This window comes from Pelophylax lessonae (genome assembly GCF_965119305.1).
Source record: "Pelophylax lessonae genome assembly, chromosome: 2".
In the NCBI taxonomy this organism is placed as follows: domain Eukaryota; kingdom Metazoa; phylum Chordata; class Amphibia; order Anura; family Ranidae; genus Pelophylax; species Pelophylax lessonae.
Window position 1 is genome coordinate 201,839,814 of NC_138769.1, and position 23,640 is coordinate 201,863,453.

Here is a 23,640-nt window from a genome sequence, read left to right on the forward strand (position 1 = left end):
AACTCAGAATGAGTTTACTATGCGTGCAGGTGTGACAAAAATTAGCAAACCAATATAAACATAAATAATAAATAGATATATAGATGACACATAAGCTCCCTTCCATTTTGACACCCCTCTCCTGGGCATCAGAAGAAATGTCCAGATGTTTTATTTAACATAAAAAAAATGAATGAAAATAACATGTAAAATAAAACTAAAGGCACAACTTTTTTTATTGCTATTTGTGCCTCTATTAGGGAGATTCAGTCGTCCTCTTTGTTTGTCATGTTTACCATTATAATCGAAAGTGAAAGTAAAAGAAGTACAGTAGTACAGGTGAAATCATCCAATTGGCACGCTAGTTCTGGTGACACTCTGAGATTCTCTCTCACTTCCTGTTATGGCTGTGGAACAGGAAGTGAAAATAAATATTCCCTATGTGACACAGATGGAAAAAAATAACTGACAGGGGTTATAAGCCTCCCTTAATCTGTTCAAAATGAAAAGAAAAGTTTTGCCTTTATACTTTAATGCTCTGTTTTTTTGCCTCAACTGCAGATTAAGCTTTGTTACAAAAAAATTAAAAGGAGAGATAAACACTCTTACTATTGTTTATGAAGAGGGTACAATTAAAGACCGTGAATCATTTGTGTTTCTTTTTAAAAGGATGTTAAACTCAGGTGCTCGCCATGGCTATTTTCAAAAGTAAAAAAAAAAGAAATGTGTCTTTTTTTTTTTTTTCAGAAGAAATTCATAGTCTGTAGTATTTTTATGGCACAGTACAAATCAACCCTTTTTATAAATCTTTTTGACATAGACTAAGTAGTAATATAGGAGATTCTGAAGTACTGCTTCTTTCTTACCTGAGATTATGTCTGAAACTTCATCACAATGGATGAATGGATTTAGAAAACCTGTTAACAGGTAACAAAAAAGAGCATAAAAACTGCAGTGGAGGTCTGAAGCATGTGCTAAAAAGTACAAGAGGGACATGAAGTTAATTTTTATTATTAAACACCATCCTAAGTATTAAGATAAATACAAAACCTGGAAGTAGAACTATACATCTATACATGTGAATGCCCCATAGATTACATTACATCCAGGATACATTTTACATTTGTGGCAAAAATGGTTAAGTCCCGGTTCACACTACCGCGACTTGTCAGGCGACTGGTCAGCCTGACAAGTCACGCTCTCAATTCTGTGCTACAGGAACCGTTCTAATAGGAGCAACACAAGTCGTTCCGACTTAGAAAATAGTTCCTGTACTACTTCGGGGCGACATCGGAGCGCCATGCATTGACTTCCATTATGTGAAGTCCGTGCAAGTCGCGCCGAAGTCACGGTGCACGCGACTTCACAGGTCGCCCCCGAAGTCGTGCCGCGGTAGTGTGAACCGGCAATAAGACATGCTGATTTTATTACTCAATATCAGCATGCTTTATTTAGCATTTATTACCATGCTAGCCACCGCAATGCAAAGCATAGACAAGCATATTCCCTGAGTATTTGAAACACACTCAGAATGCCTAAAATGATCAATGTAGCAAAAGAAGTAGCAACTGTAGCACTACTTACAAGCCTTGAGAGGACCGTCTCTGACCCTGCCTCAAAAAGACTTGGTCTTTTCCATTATCTTTTTAGACTTTTATATGGGGGCATTTTTATGTTGTTATACATTTTGCCATGCAAATAAAAATTCCTGTGAGATTGCTAATAACAGGGTATATGCCTGCAAGGTTATTAGATATTTTATATTGATATGCAATATAATCTGGACTACTATTAAAGCAGAACTAAAGGTACCAATACTCATCTGTAGTCCACCCGTGCTGTCACGCTCACCCCTAACGCAGGTGGTCAGACACTATAGCTGGCTTCTGTGTTCTTCGCCTATAGCAGCCACTTTTCCCATAAGGCAAGCAAGCCTACCAGTACTTGGTTGCCCCCAGGTCTTATACACAGCGCTTTAGTTCCTGGCCACCATGCCAGGGCAGGCACAAACTGAGCACTGCAAACATTTACAAGGCAGGCAAGGTTCAGAATAGTCAGGGTCAAATCCGTAATCAAAAGGCAGGCAGAGTTCAGAGAATAGTCGATATTCGATCCGAGGTTGTCAACGAGGAAATCCAGACAGTAGAGCAGGGTAGACAAACATGGAGCTTAAGAATGTGTAGCCAGCGCTATTACAAGCATGAGACTGCAGGCTTGACTGGCTTAAATCTGGTTTGTTCTCCACCCAGAGACTGGCCACACCAATCACCTTGCAGGTGCACAGACAGACAGGGAGAGAGTATCACAACTAAAACCCGGATGCTGGAAAGAGACCAGCAGCTGTGATGGACAGGAGTGCTACACACTCCTGACAGGTGCCAACATCTTTTCGCTGATCTCATCCTGATTGGTTGGGCTGGGATGATATAACTTTTGCACATAAGCACAGGAGTTCAGTCATTCTGATACTGAGAAATGCCTCAGCTCAGTGTACATTCAGATGTTTGTGAGCAAACAAGTTTGGTATAGTAAGTCTCTTTTTTTAATAAAAAGCCTTGAATTTTTTTGTTTGGGGTAAAATTCTGCTTTAAATAACACTTCTGCAAACTGTGATTTTCTTGATGTGCTTCTATTTCAAGCTTTATCTACTGCTATTGTCTTTTACTATTGCTACTTTCTACTCATTTTCTCTTCTTGATAGAATGCTCAAGCTGTCTCTGACAGAAAGTGGACCCACTTAAGTGTCCCTGATGCTGATGCAGATACTGTGAGTCTTTTCCTAATGAACCTTTTCTGTACCTACTTTCTTTCCTTCCCTCCTCCTTAATCACAATAGAAATGTAAACGTAGACATTATTAGACATTTGCCTAAGTAGTAATACATTAAACCAAAGGTTGATGTATATTAGTAAGAAGTGTACTAAAAGGCAACCAGAATGCTGACAGCTCAAGGATAAACCCCTGTAATTTGTTAGGATACAGCAGCTTGCAAGCAGGGAAAGGGTAGTTTTTTTCTTTTTAGACTTGTAAGAAATGATTGGATTGTGATGTACGGAATGTAATAGACATAATCCTGTTATCTTCAACTTCGGAACAAGAGAGTCAGAAATATATAATAGCTTCGGCTCAGACATAACAATATTAAAGAATTCTAGCATACAGAGCCCTAGCTTGAACTGGCAAAGCTTGAACTGGCAGTAAAAAGGAGATTTGCTAATCATACATTACGGGACACAGGACGAGTAATCTGGTGCACTGGGTTAAGCTGCTGCCTTCAGTAGAAGGCAAAGTAGACTGGCAAAACAAAGCTGTAAGGACATCCCAGTATAACAACTCTCACTCCCAGAATAAATCATTTTTTTGCTACTGTCCTTTCTGAAGGTCCCCCTAAAGCCCCGTACACACGATCAGATTATCGAACGATCTGTCGTCCGTTTTTTGTGGCATGCTAGTCTGATGTGGAAAGTGAAGAGGTTATTTTCATACGAATTTTCCCGTACGACAAAATTCTACTTCAGAAGTGATGTCATGTGTTGGATTGTTTTGTATGTGTTCTTTCGTCTCTGAGCATGCCTAGTCTTGCTCTTAAGATTTTTTTCCATCAAAATCTGTACTAATGAGACGAAAATCAGACGTTGTTTTTATAGACGACAAAAATTATATAGCCGGCACATCAGGATTTTGTTGGCCGAAAAGTCTGAGTCGGCTGTCGAAAGCACCATACTAACAATCCGTAAATCGGTAGATCGGTCGTCGGAGGAAATTTCCCATTAGATTTTCTTATCGTGTGTACGGGCCTTAAGGTAAAGCCTGCTTCTCGTTCCACTATCATTAGGTGGATCCTGGAATCAACAGCTCCTCATTCAAGCTTATGACCTCGAGGGCAAGTTTCCCTCTTTCTCTGTAAAAGCAAACTCTACTAGATCAGTTAGTGCTTGTTTGGCTTTTCAGCATTATGTATCTATCTATCCACCTGGTTGTCTGTTCACACATTTGCTAAGTTTTACCAGGTGGATAGTCGCCAGCGATGACCTGGTGCTTCTAAGGTTCTTCAGGCTGTCCTGTAGGCTATTTTGAGCCACCTCTGTTAAATAGTTTTTTTGTGGGCCTGTTTGACTTTGCTGTATTGCCCACTTTTCAGTTGGACATTTTTGGATGTCCTATTATACTTGAATACTTATCCTTTGTCCACTTCTCAGTTGGACATCTTTTGGATGTCCAATTATACTTGAATACTTATCCTTTGTCCCAAAATTTATGATTAAGAAAATAGGATTTTGAAACACCGTAAAATCATTTTCTTGAAGCTCATTATCGGAAATGGGTCCCTCTGGTCTGTTCTTATGATTTACTCCTACTATTGCTTACTATCAAAATTAAGGCATGCTGGGAGTGGAAGGGGTTATAGTGGGCTCTCCTAACAGCTTTGTTAGCAGTGTTTTATCTTCTTAAGGTAGCAGCATAACTCAATGTACCTGAATACTCATCCTGTGTCTCGTAATGTACTTGAGAAAAAAAGATTTTAAAAAAGGTAGAGATGAGCTCCTGCTAAACCCCAGGCATGTTATTTAAATTAATTTAGCATTTTTAATGTTTCACCTTAAGCATTATTAAAATCGCTGATTTCGCCTATTTGGAATTTTAAAAATAGTTCTTTTGCTTTTATCCCAGTGGTCATTTGTTTGGCAATTTCTTGCCTAATATCCTAGAAAATTGGCATTACTAATTTTGACGTTTTGGCTCACTTTAACTACTTGCAGACCGCCCACCTCACATTTACTGCAGCAGGGCGGCCGCTCTGTGCCAGATCACGTACCTAGTACATAATCTGACACTTCAGGGTCTGGGGCGTGTATCGGCGGGTAACGTGGACTCGATTTCTGCCAGCGCCGACCAATTACACAGGACACAGGCAGAACGACAATCTGCTTATATAAACAGGAAAAAACAGGAACACAGATCTTTGCCTTCCCCTAGTCAAAGCACCTCCCCTACAGTCTAGGCACACAGTTAACCCTTTGATCGCCCCTGGTGTTAACCCCTTCCCAGCCAGTGTCATTAGTACAGTGACATTGCATATTTTTTTAGCACTGATCACTGTATTAATGTCACTGGTCCTTAAAATTTGTCCGCCGCAACATCGATGTGCGGCTATAAGTCGCTAAATGCCACCATTACTAGTAAAAAAAAATGTAAAAAAAAATATTCCATAGTTTGTAGACGCTATAACTTTTGCGCAAACCAATCAATATACGCTTATTGGGATTTTTTTTTACCAAAAATTATGTAGCAGAATACATATTGGCCTAAATTGTTGAAGGAATTAGATTTTTTGCATTTTTTTTATTGGGTATGTTTTATAGCAGAAAGCAAAAAATATTGTTTTTTTTTTTTGTTTTTGTTTTTCAAAATTGTTGGTCTTTTTTTGTTTATAGCTCAAAAAAATTAAAACTGCGCAGGTAATTAAATACCTCCAAAAGAAAGCTCTATTTGTTGGGGAAAAAAGGGCAACAATGTTATTTGGATACAGTGTCGCACGACTGCGCAATTGTCAGTTAAAGTAATGCAATGTGGTATCGCAGAAAACGTCACTGAACCCTCCCAAACTAAAGATACGTTTGACTCATCACTAATGATAAGTCAAAAATCCTAATATTTTTGCATTTGCTGATCATTCATTGTCTTTACTATATTGTATTTACTTACACAAATAATACACTATACACAAGTAGTAGTAGCCAATGAAGCAAACTGCTGTTTTCCCTTCACTTTATTTTTCCTTGGATCAGAGTATTTGCAGCTGCATTTCAAAAATAGCTTGGCTCCCTGTAAGAAGATAAGCCTGCAGCAATGTAGAACATAAAGCAATCCTCGGTCGTCACAACCAATTGCAAGTGAATGCTGACAACATACCTACCCCAGAGCACTGCTAGAGCAGGAGAAGCACTGAAGTACTTTATTAAAATATTGTGATCCCTGCGTTATGTAGTGTGTGGAATGCATCTACAAGACTACTGCTGGGATGTAAGGTGTATATTCCTCTCATGTATTTTTATGTGAGCACCCAGCACTGTCTAACCATAACGTGCTTAATATGTGTCTTTATTCATTATTTGTGCAGAAATATAATATTTAAATCACCATACATAATGCTTTTAAAAACTTAAGGTGGAATCAGTGCAAAAACTGTGCATGAACAATAAGTCCTTTAACCACTTCCTGACCACCCGCCACCTATTTACTGCGGCAGGGTGGCTCTCCTGTGCAAACCGGCGTAGATCTACGCCCCAACTAGGCAGCGGGGAAGCCGATGCTTGTCTCAGGCGGCTCCGATTGCCGCCTGACACCCGCGATCGCTCCCCGCTGAGAGAGAAGGACGGTCGGCTGTTGTAAACACAGCCGACTGTTCTTCTCCCTGCAATGACCATAGAGCCCATGTGATCCTTCTATATAGGATTACATGTCTCTATGGTCAGTTCAGAAGCCCCGTCCCCCACAGTTAGAATCACTCCCCTGGGCTTACATTTAACTCCTTGATCACCCACAGGGTTAACCCCTTCCCTGCCAGTGTCATTATTACAGTAACAGTGCATATTATTAGCACTGATTACTGTAGTAATGTCACTTGTACCCCCAAAAGTGTCTAAAATGTCAGTCTGTCCGCCGCAATGTCGCAGTTCCGCAAAAAATCGCAGATCGCCGCCATTACTAGTAAAAAAAAATTACATAAATCTTTCCCGTAGTTAGTAGACGCGATAACTTTTGCACAAACCAATCAATATACGTTTATTGTGATTTTTTTTACCAAAAATATGTAGCAGAAAACAAATTGGCCTAAAATGTTAAAAAATTTAGATTTTTACATTTTTTTTTGAGAATGTCATATAGCAGAATGTGTTTTTTGTTTTCCAAATTGTCTCTCTTTTTTTGTTTATAGTGCAAAAAAAAAAAAATCGCACAGGTGATCAAATACCACCAAAAGAAAGCTCTATTTGTGGGAAAAAAAGGACGTCAATTTTATTTGGGTACAGTGTCGCAAGACCGCGCAATTGTCCGTTAAAATAACGCAGTGCCGAATCACAAAATAGGGCCTGGTCATTAAGGGGGCAAATCCTTCCGGTCTTAAAGTGGTTAAAGTGCTGGTTACCTTATTCTTCCAATGCCAATATGTTCCAACAAGTGCCATTGTGCTCCCCTCCTTACTGACTAGGGATGGGTTAAACACCTGTGTTTCAAAAAAAAATCCTCTGGTGGAAAAAAATGTTTTTTTCTTTCTTTTGTGACTCCAGCAGGTAGGTCAAAGAACCTCATATGAGTGTAGGGAGATATAATTAGGAGAAATCCATATTGTAATTCTATTTTTATTATTAAAAAAACATATAAAAGCAAATTGCGCACTTACAAAACCCTCCTCTTGCATGTGCGCATGTAATGACGCCATTCTGGAATTCAAAAGTTGCGGTTTGCATTCCAAAGAGTGGACGTGACGTAACCAGAAGTATTTACCTGCCTAATGCATTTTTCTCCACCCAGGAAATGTCCTCAGGGCACAGTGCCACGCTAGGTCGGCCACGACATAGCCCCACTGGACGGGACTGGCATGCGAGTTAAACGCCTTGTGAGGTCGCATACGAGCGAGTCTCAGGCCTGAGTCGCAGTGTTCCTCCTGGCTAACAGCCCCCCCATTTCAATGAAGAGGAGGTTCTGTCTGGAGCGGTGCCCCTCTGGTTCCTGGTATGGTGAGTAGCTGTCCCCCCCCCCTCCCCCTGGAGGGTTTTGGGGTGGACGTGGATCCCTCCCTGGGACGGTCGGGCCTGTAGGTTCCTCTCCTTCCCCTCAGATCTCCCTGAATGTTTGGTGGTCCCTGTGGGTCATCGGGCCCCCCTACCCCCCCATTTGGGGTAACGTGGTGGCTTGGGACAGTGATTGAGGCTGGTGTGCTGTACTGTACCGGTGGGGGATGGGAGGCGGGGTGCGCGCCAGCGGCGGCTGGGCTTTTTGGCTCAGGGAGGGCTCTGGCTGCTATGGGGGCCCTGTGCATGATTCCCCCTTCCTTTGCTGTTAGTCAGGGCTCCAGGGATCCCTCCTGGGTCCCTGGGAGCCTCGTGGAGCCGCGTGCGGTGGCCATTATGCCATGGCCTATGTGTTTCAATAGCCGGCGTCCATGTTTGTGTAGTCCGACATCAATGTTTCTATGGTCTGGCATGCTAATAGAGCGGCGGCCATGACAAAGGAGCCTCTGGGTGGTGATTTTGGCTGTGGGAGCTCCTCCTATTTCCCTGGTGCTGACTCCTGGGGTTTCTCTTTCCCTTTGGATGCCGCATGTGGAGCAGTGCATCCTGGTGCAGACAGGGCTACACTGGTAGGGTGGTGAGTCTGGTTGGGTCCCTTTCACTCGCCGGTGCAGGCTGTGGGGTGCTCTGCTTGTCAGTGATCTGGTGGTGATACTAGCGTGGTGGAGGTGTCCCTTAGCGGTGCAAGACACTTTTTTATGGAGATCCCCCTCTTTACTGATGGAGTCTCTTCAGCATGATTCCCTTCCTGACCACTCTCAGAGGTTGCAGGTCCCTGGGGGTCCCAGCCCTCCATTGCTGCACAGACTATGGTCCTGTAGTTCTTTGTTTCCCAGATGAAGGGGGTTTTTGGGTGGCGGGCTAGCAAAAAGCGTCCCCTGCCTTCCCCTGCTTCATCTGTTTTTGCCCACTCTGCGGGGTCTGCAGCCACGCTGCCTGATTTATATAGCAAAGATGATTCCTCCACACCTGAAGGCGCTAGACGTGCTGATTCCATCTATGCTGGAAACTTTAAAAATGGAGGATGCAGCTGAAGCTGCAGCGGAGGTGACGGTCCTTTTTGACACGCGCGGCACAAGTGTTTCTTTATTCCTCCTATTTTGACAGATTTGTCTCAAAAGAGTGGGAGCATCCTACACATCCCTTTGTGGTTCCTAAACCCTTTGCGGTAAGGTACCCTCTTGAGGAGTCCCCCCTCAAGAAGTGAACTGTTCCACCGGCGGTGGACCCCCCGGTTTCCAGGTTGAACAAGGCAACCATGATTCCGATAGAGGAATTTCTGACTTTTAAAGATCCAGCTGACAGGAAGACGGAGTCTGTGGCCTGCAATATGTTCACTGTTGCTGATTCGACGCTTAGGCCAGTCCTGACCATTTCCCTGGTGTCGCGAGCTCTGGCCGAGTGTGCTAAACTTTTGGGTTGTGACTTAGAGGGTGAGCAGCTTCCCCCTGCCTTTGCTGAATTGGTGGACTAGTTGGTGGTCTAGGGTCTGCAGTTTGTCTATGATGCCTCTTTGGATGTGGTGCCCCTGATTTTTAGGCTGTTTGTTTCGGCAGTGGTGCTTAGGCATGTATTATGGCTTACGTTTTGGTTTGCAGACCAGACTTCTAAAAAAGCTCTGACTGATTTACCTGTTCAGGGTGACCGCCTGTTTGGGGTTACCCTGGATGACATCATTAAGAGTCTCACAGGGGGGAAGAGGGTACTTTTCTTCTACAGTCTGGGAAAGGTAAAGAACCTTGTTGCAGACGTAGCCTATCTTTCTCCGCTCAAAAGAAGTTTTCTTGTCCCTCAGGGTCCACTGACAAGGGCTCAAAACCTTTCAAGTCCTCCTCAAGAGGTTCCAAGTGGCCCTGGTCTGGCAAGCCGAGAGCAGGATTCTATAGACCCAGCTCCTTCAGCATAAAGTTGCGCCCTCACCCATGCCTGGGGTGGGGAGACGTCTTTGCTGGTTTCCAGGCCCGTGGACCTCCTTGGTAATTGACAAGTGGGTCCACTAAGTGATACTGTCCAGTTACAAGATAGTTTCATTCTTGCCCTCCAGAAAGGTTCTTCCCTTCCAATGTGTGTCTGTCTCCGAACCAATTGCAAGCTCTCTTTGGGGCAGTGCAAGACCTGCTGCTTCAGGGTGTGATTGTCCCGGTTCTGGTATCAGAACTGTTTCAGGGTTGTTATTCAAACCTGTTCCCGGTACCAAAGAAGGAGGGCAAATTACGTCCAATTCTGGACCTCAAAGCCCTAAACTGCATTGTGCGGGTACAGAAGTTCAGAATGGAGTCCATTCACACAGCGGTGGCATCCCTTCATCAGGGGGATCTTCTTGCCCCTATCAACATCAAGGATGCTTACCTGCACATTCTATTATGTGCCTGACACCAGCGCTTCCTCTGTTTTGCTGTGGGAGAAGAGCATTATCAGTTTGTGGTGTTACCCTTTGGTCTCACCTCCACTCCTCGGGTCTTTACAAAAGTCTTGGCACCGGTTCTGGCATTGCTAGGTCAGTGGGGGATTGCAGTACTGGCCTATCTGGACGACCTCCTCTCTCTCCTTGATGGATGACATGGTAATCACTATACAGACATTAAAGGAGTTCAGTTGGCTTCTAAAATACCAGAAGTCTGCTCTGATTCCATCCAGAAAATTGGATTATCTGGGTCTGACTCTGGATTTAGCTCCAGCTAGAGTGTTCCTTCCTATGGACAAACTCCAGAAGTTGCATGCTGCAATTCTTCTCCTGCTGTCTAGAAAATGGTCCTCCTTCCGGACTTGCATGCGGGTGCTGGGCCTGATGGTATACCTTTTGAGGTATTTTCACGTTCATTTATTGAAAAAGTAATGCACTTACACAGTAAAATCTTGCAAACAGCATGTAAGATGCCAAAGGATCAAGATAGTTCCTTCCTCCAGTAGCCAAGAGGGCTGACGTTTGGCCACACATGTTATCCTTGCTATTTGGGCGTATTGATCCATATGATATCCAGGTGACAGTAGTACACACATTCTTTATCCTTGTATGTATAACATGTACAGCGTTTCTCCCTCCTATGTGAGCCCCGGAGTTTGGCTCGTACACAAAAGCCGTACATAATTAGAAAATTGGACAAAAAATACCGCTTTGAAAGCAATCGTACAATAATTGGATTATTAGTACACAGCTTTCGAGAGCCGATTACGATAGTCCATGTGATATCATCCAATGCTACAAGCATTAAAATTATTCTCGTACGATACCAGATTGTACGATTTTCGTTTAATCAGTACAGTTGTCCTTTGAAATGCAATACAAATACACTACAACACATTACATCACTTCCGATTTTTTATTTTTTCCTACGAGAATTTTCGTATCTTTAGTAACCTCTCAATTTTCGATATGCAACTAGCATGCAAACAAAAATGGACGCTCTGTCGTCTCATTTTCGAATCGTGTGTACGGGCGTTAAGGGTGTCTCAGAAGTAAAGATGGGCAGAAGTTCAACAATCTATGAAAAGCTGCATCTAAAAATTGTCAAACAATTTAAAATAATGTTTCGCAGTGTAAAATTGCAAAGACTTTAAATATATAATCTTTTAAAGTACATAATATCATCAAAATATTCAGAGAATCTGAATCAAGGGACAATGCGGAAACACAATATTGAATGCCGTTTATCTTTGGGCCCTCATACGGCACTGCATTAAAAAAAGGCATGATTCTGGGATGGACATCACTGCATGGGCTCAGGAATAATTTAAAAAATGAACACAGCTCACTGTGCCATTCAAAAATGTAAGGTAAAGCTCTATAATGCAAAAAAGAAGCTATATCTGAACATGATCCTAAAATCCCGCCATCTTCTCTGGCCTAAGGCTCATTTAAAATGGTCTGTTGCAAAGTGGAAAACTGTTCTGTGGTCAGATAAATCAAACTATGTGTGCCAGGTCCTCTGGAGTAAAGAGGAGAGGGACCTTCCAGCTTGTTATCAACACTCAGTTCAAAAGCCTACATCTCTGATGGTATTGGGGTGCATTTGTGCATATGAAATGAGCAGCTTGCACATTTGGAAATGTACCATCAATACTGAAAGATATATCCAGGTTTTAGAGCAGCATATGCATTGCTTCAAAGAAGCTTGCTGACATTTTAAAATGATCTTATTTTTTTTCTTAAAATAAAACATTTTCCCAGTTTAAACATTTGATGTTTGTTTTTTGTTTTTTTTGTTTTTTTTTCTATTGTGAATAAAGTATGGGTTTGTGAGATTTGTTCACCATTACATTATTTTTTTATGCATAGTTTTGACAGCATTCCACATTTCTTGGCATTGGGGTTGTAGAATCTCACTGGTAAAACATAGCTTTTATTCAGACTTTTTATGAAAGCCAAAGAATAAAGAGCAGTGGGCGAAGATCCTGATCTGTTTTGTACATACAGCACTTCATCGGATGTGGGAATGTTTATGAAACAAACAATACAATGGCAATACCATGAATGATATCACCTGAAGTTTGAGCAATCACAAGTCATTCTGTTTGACACAACAGATACCCAGGTATCAATGTGTGGGAAAAGAAAAGCACAGCAGTGAGCAAAAACCATGTACAAAAGCAGAAGTAAAAATAACAACTACAAATTATAATATGTACATATATATATATATATATATATATATATATATATATATATATATATATATATATATATTATAACAATGATTAAAACCTACAGGTATTAAAGGGGAAGGCCTCTCAAGGTTCTAAAAGGGAGAGTTTACTAAACACAGTATACAATAAAATGATCCTCTCCACAGCAAGGAGTGATTGCTTTAAGCTTGTGTAACCACCTTAACCCTGTGACATTTGCAACTTACCCCTCTTACTGATCCATAAGCCCAAAGCGGTATTAAACCCAAATGCAAAAATGTAATATGTTGCAGCTTACCAATCCTTACTGTGGTGGTGGCAGCATTATTATTTTTTTCTAGGGTTTGTGAAATAGACTATTATTGGCTTGCAATTACTTATACTTCAGGTGATTTAATTCATGTGACTGCTGTTTAGTGATGTTTGTTTTATGTGTAATCTCTAATAAAGCACTTTATTCATTAACTTGTTCGTATACCTGCTGGGCCTTTTAATTAAGCCTGAATAAAAGCTATTTTAACGGTGAGTTTTGGATCCTTGAAGCACTTTTTCATTAATGATCTTACGTCTGAGTGAAGTGCTGCTTTTAACGCCGAGCTTTGTGCTATTCAGTTTAGATTCCCAGAAGTCAGCTGTGTCAAAAACTCATTCTTAGCTGAGCAAGGGGGACACAAAGAAGCAAGGAAGCAAATTCAAGGTGATGGGGTTGAGTAGTAAAATTTTTATAATAGATTATTGGTTTCAAAACATTTTTTGCACAGCTGGCAAAGCCTTTTGCTCTTGCAGTTTACTGAGAATAAAATACTAAAATACAATTGGTCTTTATTGTACTTACTTTTCTAGTATTTATTAATTTTACAGAAATATATGCTTTAATTCCATTTTTTTTTTTTTATTTAATTCATTTTTTTCTAATTAAATAAACCTATTTAATTTACAACATTTTTGGAGATGAGATTTTACGAGACAGTTTATCCGTAAAGGTTATGGCAAGAAGGGGTTAAAAGCTACTGTGCTAGACGTGATTTTACAAATGTTTTATTTTCAGAAAATAATATATGGATAGCTACACAATGCTTATTGCTGATGGTCATAAAAGATGCTACAAAAAAATCCGTTACTACAGCTCGGTGGGAAGTACTCCCTAAGCTCTGCTTAATGCTCCATGTACTCACACATCAATGCAGTGAATAGGGTGTTAGGCTGGACTTTACAATGTGACAGATAGCAAGTATGGTGTAGCATGCTTTCATCTTATGTAATGGAAGTAAATGCATCAGTGACTGTTAATGCTTAGCGTTTCATTTATTGTTCCCTGGTGGGTACTATACAGCATGACAGCTACAGTAAAACGAGTCCGTCTGTAGAATAAACATTGCTAAATGTTGCATGAGTGGGCCAATAAAAGCTTTGCATGAGTGGGCCAATAAAAGGAATATGATGAAAAAGCAATAATTGTAACAAACCATTAAAAACTGTAGCACAGGACAAAAACAATATATACAGTATGCTTTTAGGTAAATAGACATTTTCTCATGTAAAATGTAATGCCATGTTTCTTTAGAAAAAAAAAAAGCAGTTCTCCCAGGCCTATTATATACATGTAAAGCAATGCCATGTGTTATAAACACAGCAGGCATCATGGCTGTAGACAGTTCCTTTGGGTGGGTACATTGGCCTTAAAGGGGTGGGTGGGTGGCTGGGTGGGTGAGGTGGTGTAAATTTGGTGGGGAAAAGGAGGAGACTTCTGTGTCAAGTCAAGTCACATGACTTACTGGTTCTTCAGTCTGTACAATTGGCACAAGTCCCTGCCCTCCCTCCCTTTGTTGCTGCACTTTGTTATGATTTCTTTAAAAAAAAAAAAAAAAAAGATTTAAAAAAAATAAAATAAAATAAAATATGCAAAAAAAAAAAATGACTTGATTGAGCTTTGTGTCATGTCCGTTGTGTTATTTTGGATGCTGTTGTATTTAAATCCTGGCTGCAATATTTACTATTACTTTACGTAATTCATTTTTGCTGCTAACTAAACTTTTATTGTCACAGCTGGCGGTTATCACTTTTGCGGGCTGCGGTGGCAGGTGGCTGATGGAGTCGGTAGAATGGGGAGCAGGAAACCGTTAGTAAGCCCCTGAGCCTAACCTGGGGCTGAATTGGCTCCTAATAAGTAAAGAAAGTTGAGATACGCCACTCAGCACTGCTAAAGGGATCTGGTGTTGGCTATATAGGTTTAGTGGTTTGATTGTTCAATTTAGAGTTGTCAAGCTGTGGCCGATACACAAGTAATTAAAGTATCGACCCAGTCGAAAGAATTTTGTTGTTGTCGGTGAGGTTATTTAGGGTAATCTTAAGGAGAAGTGAACAGTGGACCAGTCATGGGTTTACCCAACCTTCTTTCAGATTCTTACCAGGTCTGTTCTATATAAATCAAGATAATTCAGTTTAGTAACCTTCTCAAATAAATTAACCACCACACCATGCTATTTCACTATATATATATAGTTAGCAAAATTAGATCGTTTATAGAGTTAAATAATAGACACAGATCCATCAAGTTCAACTTTTGTGTGTAGTTTTTATTCTCTAACACTTCCCATAGCCCTGTGTATTCTTCTTCCTGAGGAAGACATCTAAGAGCCAGTTCACACCATAGAAACGCAATTTGAATGCGTTCTGGATGCTTTTCTGCATGCATCTTTTTGACGCGTTTCTGGTGTGTTCTAGTGCGTTTTTGATGCAGCCCAGTGCATTTCTACCCCCTCTTTTTTTTTAACCTTAAATAAGGACGTGTGCGTTCCAGTATGTTTTTGGTGCATTTTTACCGCATTCCGGTACAGTCCAGTGCAGAAAAAATGCAGCATGTTCTACTTTTTTTCCTGGAACTGGAATGCACTGGAACTGACCACACCAGTGTGAACTATGTAATTGAAAACCATATAACCTGGTCCCCTTGGCTCACCTACTTGCAGGTCCCAAACATACAGCATTGACTCCTGGAATACTTTATGGTAGATCCCCGAATAGACTCACCTTCTCTCTTTCTCCTTTCTTTACTCATTCTTTTCTCTTTTACACCCCCCCCCCCCTTTCTTTTCATCCTTTCTTACCGATGCTCAACAAATTGTCAGTAATGAGGAGTAGTATCCCCCATAAATGACCATACGTAGTATGATAATGGAGAGATCATTTGAATTGTATAATATAAGCTAATTGTCTTCTCAATCTAAAGATCTCTTCATAGAGGTCACGTACTTTTGACATGTTAAATCTCATAATTGTTTTGTATATCACAGGTGAACCAGACAAGCCGTCTCTGTGATGGCCTTATTCATTCCTTAGGACAATATGGGGATAAGTTAAGTAGCTATTTTCATATATGTGAATCCCTCTTAGTAAAGGGATTATAGGGGGGACCATGGTCAGTTTCTCCTCATTGCCATTACTCTTCTACGTCCCTTCTTTTATCACTTGCCTCTTTATATTATGTTTTTGAAGATACAGAGTTTAGCGAGGATTGCTCACTGCTCTGCTTTGTACTGTTCATTCTTTACCTTTCAAATGTTCAATAAAAACAATTGAAACTGAAAACCATATAACCTACTATCTATGCGTTTTTGATGCAGAAAATAATGCACTGAACTGCATGTGGTGTGAACTGGCCCTAAAGGCTTTTTCGTTGTTGACATTGTCAGCTAGTGCACTCAACCCCTATGGCTGACCATGGCGAGGCCTGTTCTGAGTAGAACCTGTCCTGTTAAACCGCTGTATGATCTTGGCCATTGTTCTGCAGCTCAGTTTCAGGGTCTTGGCAATCTTCTTATAGCCTTGGCTATATTCATGTAGAGCAACAGTTCTTTTTTTCAGATCCTCAGAGAGTTCTTTGCCATGCGGTGCCATGTTGAACTTCCAGTGACCAGTATGAGAGAGTGAAAGTGATAATACCAAATTGAACACACCTGCTCCCCATTCACACCTGAGACCTTGTAACACTAACGAGTCACATGATACCGGGTAGGAGAAAATGGCTAATGGGCCTAATTTGGACTTTTTCACTTAGGGATGTACTCACTTTTGTTGCCAGCGGTTTAGACATTAATGGCTGTGTGTTGAGTTATTTTGAGGGGACAGCAAATGTACACTGTTATACAAGCTGTACACTCACTACTTTACATTGTAGCAAAGTGCAGTTTCTTCAGTGTTGTCACATGATAAGATATAATAAAATATTTACAAAAATGTGAGGTGTGTACTCACTTTTGTGAAATACTGATGCTCATTTGGCTGTACTTCTCCTATAAATCACAGGATTGCAGTTCATTCTGCACTCCTGTGACCTGTTTTCAGCAGACAACGGGCTGAAGCCTGCTGTCGGCTGAAGTCACAGAGTCTGTCCAGGCTCGGGCAAGATCTCTACAATGAAGTCGGATCCGCCCACATGCCTGGACCGGCACCCACCTCAGCCTCTCAGTAAGCCACTGAGAGCCAGAGCTGGGCGCTTCCATCCCCTCCACAGCCCAGTGCTCCAGTAATCGAGGAGGGGGGTCAGAACTGAGAGCGGTGACTGACCGTTACCAGCTCTCTGCTCAGGGAGCCCAGAGAACCAAGTGATTGGTGGTGTTAGATCACTTGGTTTTCAGTGTTAGAGCTGGCGGGGGACAGATGCAGAATCCACCTGGGTAAGTATGATTGGAAAAAAAAAACTCCATACTTCTCTTTTAATCTCCAAATACAGAAAGGCTTCTTCACAGTAATAGCTGTGAAAATATGGAATAGACTCCATCAAGAGCTGGTTCTGGACAACTCAGTAGATTGTTTTAAAAAAGGCCTGGATTCTTTCCTAAATGCACAGAAAATAACTGGATACTAATATGTTATAGGTAAAGTTGATCCAGGGTATATTTGATTGCCTGTTGGGGGATCAAAAATGATTTTTTCCCCCTGCTGGAGCCAATTGGATAATCCTTTTATTCTTTTTTTTGTTTTGTTTTTTGCCTTCCTCTGGATCAAATGTGGGTATAGGATAGTGTATATGGAGGTTTTCTATTTGTTTTTTTTTTGTTTTTTTTGCTCTGCTGGTTGAACTGGATTGACTTTTTTCTTGTTTTTCGAGTAACTATGCAACACTCTGCATGGCAATTGCATGTTCTCCCTTTACTTACATGGGTGTCCTCCCAAGATGCTGGTTTGATTTATTGGCTCCTCTGAATGTGCACTATATAAAGCATTGCACAAATTGTTAGTTCTATATTAACATAGCATATGTATTTTATGCGCAGTGCTATAATCATAGAGGTCCTAATTACTGAGCGCTCTGAGCTCAAACCAAAATTGCTCAGAACCTAAACACACTATATTATAAAATATTAGTAAAAGGTAGAAATTCAGCAGTCTTGAAGCTATCAAATTGCCTGTACACCATGTTGCTTAGTAGCGGATATATATAGCAAAAAAACACGATGTTATTATTAATTTATTGGATGTATGTAAGGAGATTTCAGCCTGTTTCACCAGCTGCTTGTTTTTTTTGTAATTGTCATACCTTTTTTTTATTACATATGTTCTCAAAAAGACTGCTAAATGGGTAGTCATGCTTGCTATAATCAAACAATCAGTCCCAGTGTCATAAAATGAGAAAACCTGCATCTTGGACTGTGGAAGTGCCATATCCTTGGCCAGAATATCACCAAATAGGAGTGGTTGCTTCAGCAAATATAGGTATAGTGCAGGGGTTGCCTGAAATGTTACAACCAGATCCAGGGCTGCTGTTCGAAACCATGGGGCCCCCCATACTGACAACCTGACACGGGGCCCCCATACAGCCAATGCTTCAGTTATGAATGAACACAGTGAGTTATCAGCACCAATCGCTCATTGTGTTCATTCCGGAAGGTAAAGGGGCTGGTAAATATGAAATATTTACCAGCCCCTTCCCCCACTCTCAATTCTGAAGGATCTTATTGTGTAATTGCAGCTGCAGGTGGGAAGGAGAGGAGGGAAGCAAGCATCACTGTGGAGGTGGAGAGGGGGGCACACAGGGGGGCCTGGGCAGCAGGGGGAAACGTATGGTGCACAGGGAGTGTGATCTGTGCAGTGGGGGGGGGGGGATTACTGGGACCGATCCTTTGTATTGCTCTCTGCAGCAGCTAAAAGCCAACTGGAGGGAGAAGAGAAGAAGCCAGCTTTCTGCTGGTGCAGAGAGAGCCATACAGGGGATTGGTTCCACTAATCCCCCCCCCCCCCTGTAGCACCGATCACCCTCCCATCCCACATTCTATTCACCCTGCTGTCTGGGCCCCCCTGCTGGCCCTGGCCCCGTACAGGAGGACTGGTGGTACGCCCTTATCTAAGGTCCTGACCAGATCTATGCAGACTTCTCATACAAGAAGGGAGTAGATTTACTGGGACACTTCATTCTGTCATTAATTTTCTGTAACTGATTGCCATATCACTAAATATTATATATGAATAGCCCTAGTTTACACTGCTGTGATTTCTCATGTGATTTGCTGTGACTTGCAACAGAGAAAGTCACATGACAAATCAAAACACAGTCAGATCAATGGTTGCTCTCTTATTTGCTGCGACTCAAGTCACATGAGTGCCATAGACAAAGAGAAAAAAATGAGAAAAAATCTCAGCTACCGCACGCCATACAATCATGGCATGTAATAGGTGATAGCAGGCACAGCCTAACTACATCCACGCCACACCCCCGACATGTTTGGCACCACCTACCGGGCTTAGTCATGGAGGTTAGAGTGCCATAGACTGCAATGTTAAAATCAGTAAAGTCGCAAGGAAGTTGTTACTTTGTCTTTTCTTTGTGACTTTGGCTATGACTTCAGAGGGTTATGTAAGTTCAATAATATGTGTCACACTCTGTATTGTTATGATTTGCCAAAATAAAGTTGCAAAACATCACATCATAGTCTTATTGAAGTCGCATCAAGTGCAAGCTAGTCGCAATGCAAAGTTGCTCAACTTTGGGGTCGCAGCAGTGTGAACCGAGCTAAATCTGAGCCTGCACAAAGAGGTGTGCCCCTTTATTCTCAGTGAGATACCTTGCACAAACACAAAATCATTTTCTAGGATATTGCAGTGTCACATAAAGTCACAGTGGAAAAACCCTGCTAAATCTGTCTCTAGTGGACTATGAAAAACTCGGACTAAATAAGGGCTTATTCACATCAGAATGCAGATCAGGTAACCTACGCTCCCTGCATGTTTCCTGCAACATATTCAAAATGCACCGGGTATGCAATCTGCTGCAGGTGTCAGTATAATCCTGTAAAACCAAAAAGGAATCGGAGCTAAATCAACATTAACATAAAACATCTACAAAAAGTCTGTAAGCAAAGTTCATAGATCAACCATGGTAATCCCACACCATGAAAATGTGATCTTCTTATCTCTGAAAGGTGATCTTCCAACAAAACACCAATTACCACCACCAATGTGAGAAGTGCCCACTCACCAAAGCTCCATTGACCTCTAAATTAATAAAGGTCAGTAAGCGCTTTGGGTTATTGATTGGTCCATCCAAATCACTCAGTCATCGGTTGCTAAGGACGTGGCGACGGGCTTCCCGCCCACTGCTTAAGAACCAGCTATTCTTCTCACAAAAGTCGAATCTGTCGATCATTTTTTGACTGATCTGAATTCTAATCTATCTGAAAATTTGGAGTTCATTAGAAAACAAATAAATGAAACTAATTGTAACGGATTTCAATTAAATTTGTTACTATTCGTTACTATTTCATTCGGAGATTCGGATACATCTGATCTCCTAATAACCAAAAATTCGTCTGAATTTGTATTCGGGCCAAAACAAATTGCATGTCTAGTGTAGATTCAGAGAACAGGTGCAGATGTCTTCCCTTACACAGACTTGACACGTTCCCCTCCACTTAACCCAAATTTACCACTCACCATCATACCACTACTTTCATATTAGGCCTTGTTAAAACTTGTGGCCTTGTTAAAACTTTTAGCACCCCCTGACCACCCTCCTTAATCTAATATAGTGGCCAGAGGCATACCTCCCAACTTGTTGAGATGGGAATGAAGGACTCATATTAGAAAAAGTATGTATTCCTTTAAACTGGCTCTTGAAATTTAAAAATGCAGCAATTTAGAAATTGGATGAAAGGTTTAGCACTGGGAAACAACTTTTGAAAGATAAATAGTGCATTTTATATACAACTGTATAGATCAGAATAAAAAAAGGGACAAATGAGAAGGAAAGATGGACAGAGTGGCTGTGCCACTGCCTGTTGCGACTTATTCAAGTTTATTGCACATAGTTGTGGTGCAGTGCTGCAGCCTTCCAAAGGTTAAAACAGGTGGAGGGAGGCGAAAAATCCCTACCACCGTGAATCACTATTCAGAGGAGTGGCAATGACATCCACAACTGTTGATAAGCCTTTAATTTTGTACTTTCTATTTTCATTCCTAAAGTTTTTACAATAAATGTATAGCATTCTCCTCACAACTGTGATTAGATTAATAGCTCGCTTAAATCTCTTTTTTCGATGGAACATTAGCGTGCTCACCTGCTGTAAAGTCTTACTAAAAGAAATCAATAGCAAATAATTCAAAGGCTGTTACCTTCTGACTATTGCAAAGCACTTGGGAGATTATGGATGTATTTCAAGCTTCTGCTTGAAAAAGAATAGGCAATGCTTCAGCTGTTATAAAAATACAAATGGGATGGATTACTCAGCAGATGGCCAATTTATTGGATGCTTGTCTTCATTTTGCTCAGTACAGCTGTTAGATTTTGTGATAAAGTAACCTGTGAGAATAGAAATATGGCGGCTGAGTTGACTTGTTTTAAAGATGAAATATGGAGGCTGACAGAATTGACTTGTTTTAAAAGTAAAGGCTTTGGTACAACCTAATGAGTCACTGAGATTTGTAATGTACAAATTTGCTACGCAGCAAAGCAGCACCTTTGAGTCAAGAGAGCTTTGGTCTCCATATTTCTATCCTCATCGGTTCCTGAGCTCTGGAAGATTTTACCTCCTTCGTGACCAGGCCATTTTTTTCTGTTTAGTACTACCCTATTTTAACTGATAACTGCGCAGTCATACGACGCTGTACCCAAACAAAATGTAAATAATTTTTTTTACACAAATAGAGTTTTTTTCTGGTGGTAATTAATCAGCAATGGGTTTTTTATTTTGTTTTTTTGATATAAATTAAAAAAGACCGAAAATTTTGAATAAAAAAAACAAAAAACAATATTTTTTACTTTCTGCTACATATCCATTAAAAAAATTTAAAAAAATAAATTTCTTCATAAAGTTTTGGCTAGAATGTATTTTGCTACATGTCTTTGATGAAAAAAAAAATCCTAATATGTGTATATTGATCGGTCTGCATAAAAGTTATAGTGCCCACAAACTATGGTATATACTGGAATTTGTATTTATTTTTTATATACTACTAATGGCACAGATCAGCGACTTAAAGTGGGACCATGATATTGCTGGGGAAAATCTGACACTAACTGACGTTGGAGGGAACTGACTAACTGCCACTGACATCATCAGTGACATTAATACTCTATACCAGGGATGGCTAACCTTGGCACCCCAGATGTTTTGGAACTACATTTCCTATAATGCTCAACTACACTGCAGTGTACAAGAGCATCATGGGAAATGTAGTTCCAAAACATCTGGGATGCCAAAGTTCGCCATCACTGCTCTATACCATATGTGTTACACTTCCCAGGTTTGAGGAACAAATCCTCCTGAAGTGAGAACGCATTAGCAATGCTAATTATAGTCCATGTTATCTCCGAAGAGATTTCCAATCACTCAGATGCAATCCAAATGTTTTTCTTAAATGCACAGTCTCTGATAAAACAGTCTTTTGTCCTTCACCGGTGTACTAGGTAATCCAAACATGCACCTTCACCACACCTCATGTGCTTTCCCCTAGGTCAGTGATGGTGAACCTTGGCACCCCAGATGTTTTGGGACTACATTTCCCATGATGCTCCTGTACTCTGCAGTGTGGTAGAGCATCATGGGAAATGTAGTTCCAAAACATCTGGGGTGCCAAGGTTCGCCATCACTGCCCTAGGTAGTGCACACTCACCAGCTAAACTTTGTATACTGCGCTTTTAAATAATTTCGATCACTGATTCCACCGCATCTCACACCGTCAGAAGTTAGATAACTGCCAATCCTGCTTATTCTACTCAATATTCAGTGTGTCCAACGGATAAGATCCAGTGCTCCGATTTGCAGTAATGAACATGCAATATAAAGGGGTCTCATAGAGCAGTATTGCTAAAACACTCCTTAGTTTATTAAACTTTTCCCCTTAAATATTACACTTACATCACAAACAATGTTGCAAGCATATACATCGATTCATAAACAGAGGTAAACCAGTACTCTCTGGTCCCGCTGCACCGCTCTCACCCTCCGTTGCTCTCTGCCGGGTGTTCCGTGGCTCCCGGGTAGCATGTACCTGCATGCTAATAGCATGTAATATTAGTGACATTAATACATTGATCAGTGATAATACCATACATTTTCACTGTGCTAATGACACTGGCTGGGAAGGGGTTAACATCTAGGACAATTAAGGGGTTAAATATGTGCCTAACTATGTATAATATGTGTAAACTGTGCTGCTTTTACTAATAGATCTCTTTGTTTCTCATCTCTGTTTTTCAGGGATGAGAAACAGAGAGATTGTTCCCTTTGTACAGAGCTCTGTGTTGATTGTCAACACAGAGCTCAGGGATGTGATTGCACACAACCAATCAGGAGGTCTGGCTGTGAATCATTGGCCAGGACTTGGTGACAGGCTGTTTAGAATCACAGCGGGCGCCGGCGGAGGGGGGCGCTCATGGACACACCCTAAACCCAGAACCAGGCAATGACTTACGGGTAGTACATTGTGGGCGGGTGGTCTGCAAGTCATTAAAATTAGTTCTGCCGATGACCCAACTAAATTGCTTCTGCTGGTTTTCACAAGCACTAGCAGTTGGGAGAGGGTAGAGTTTCCATTTATGACAGCAGAGTCTACCAGTGTGTGATAAAAGTATCTTCCAGTCAAGACCCAGATACATGGTATATGTAAATACTGGGAAAATCTTAGTAGTCATTCAGAATATTTCCGATTTGGATCGTTGGGTAAGGCCCTGTTCCACAAATAATATGGATGATAATATTGGGTGATTTTGTTTATGGATGTAGTAATTAAGCAGTTTGTTATTCTATAT

At 41.0% G+C, this 23,640-nt stretch overlaps 1 protein-coding gene across 1 annotated transcript in view; it reads left to right on the forward strand.

Annotated features, from left to right (window-relative positions):
- Nucleotides 1–23,640, forward strand: part of SYTL5 (synaptotagmin like 5) — a 370,633-nt gene that overhangs the window by 289,334 nt on the left and 57,659 nt on the right. Inside the window, exon 13 of the mRNA XM_082245444.1 lies at nucleotides 2,681–2,746. Coding sequence (XP_082101570.1) covers nucleotides 2,681–2,746 — 66 coding nt within the window. The remainder of the gene's footprint in view (nucleotides 1–2,680; nucleotides 2,747–23,640) is intronic.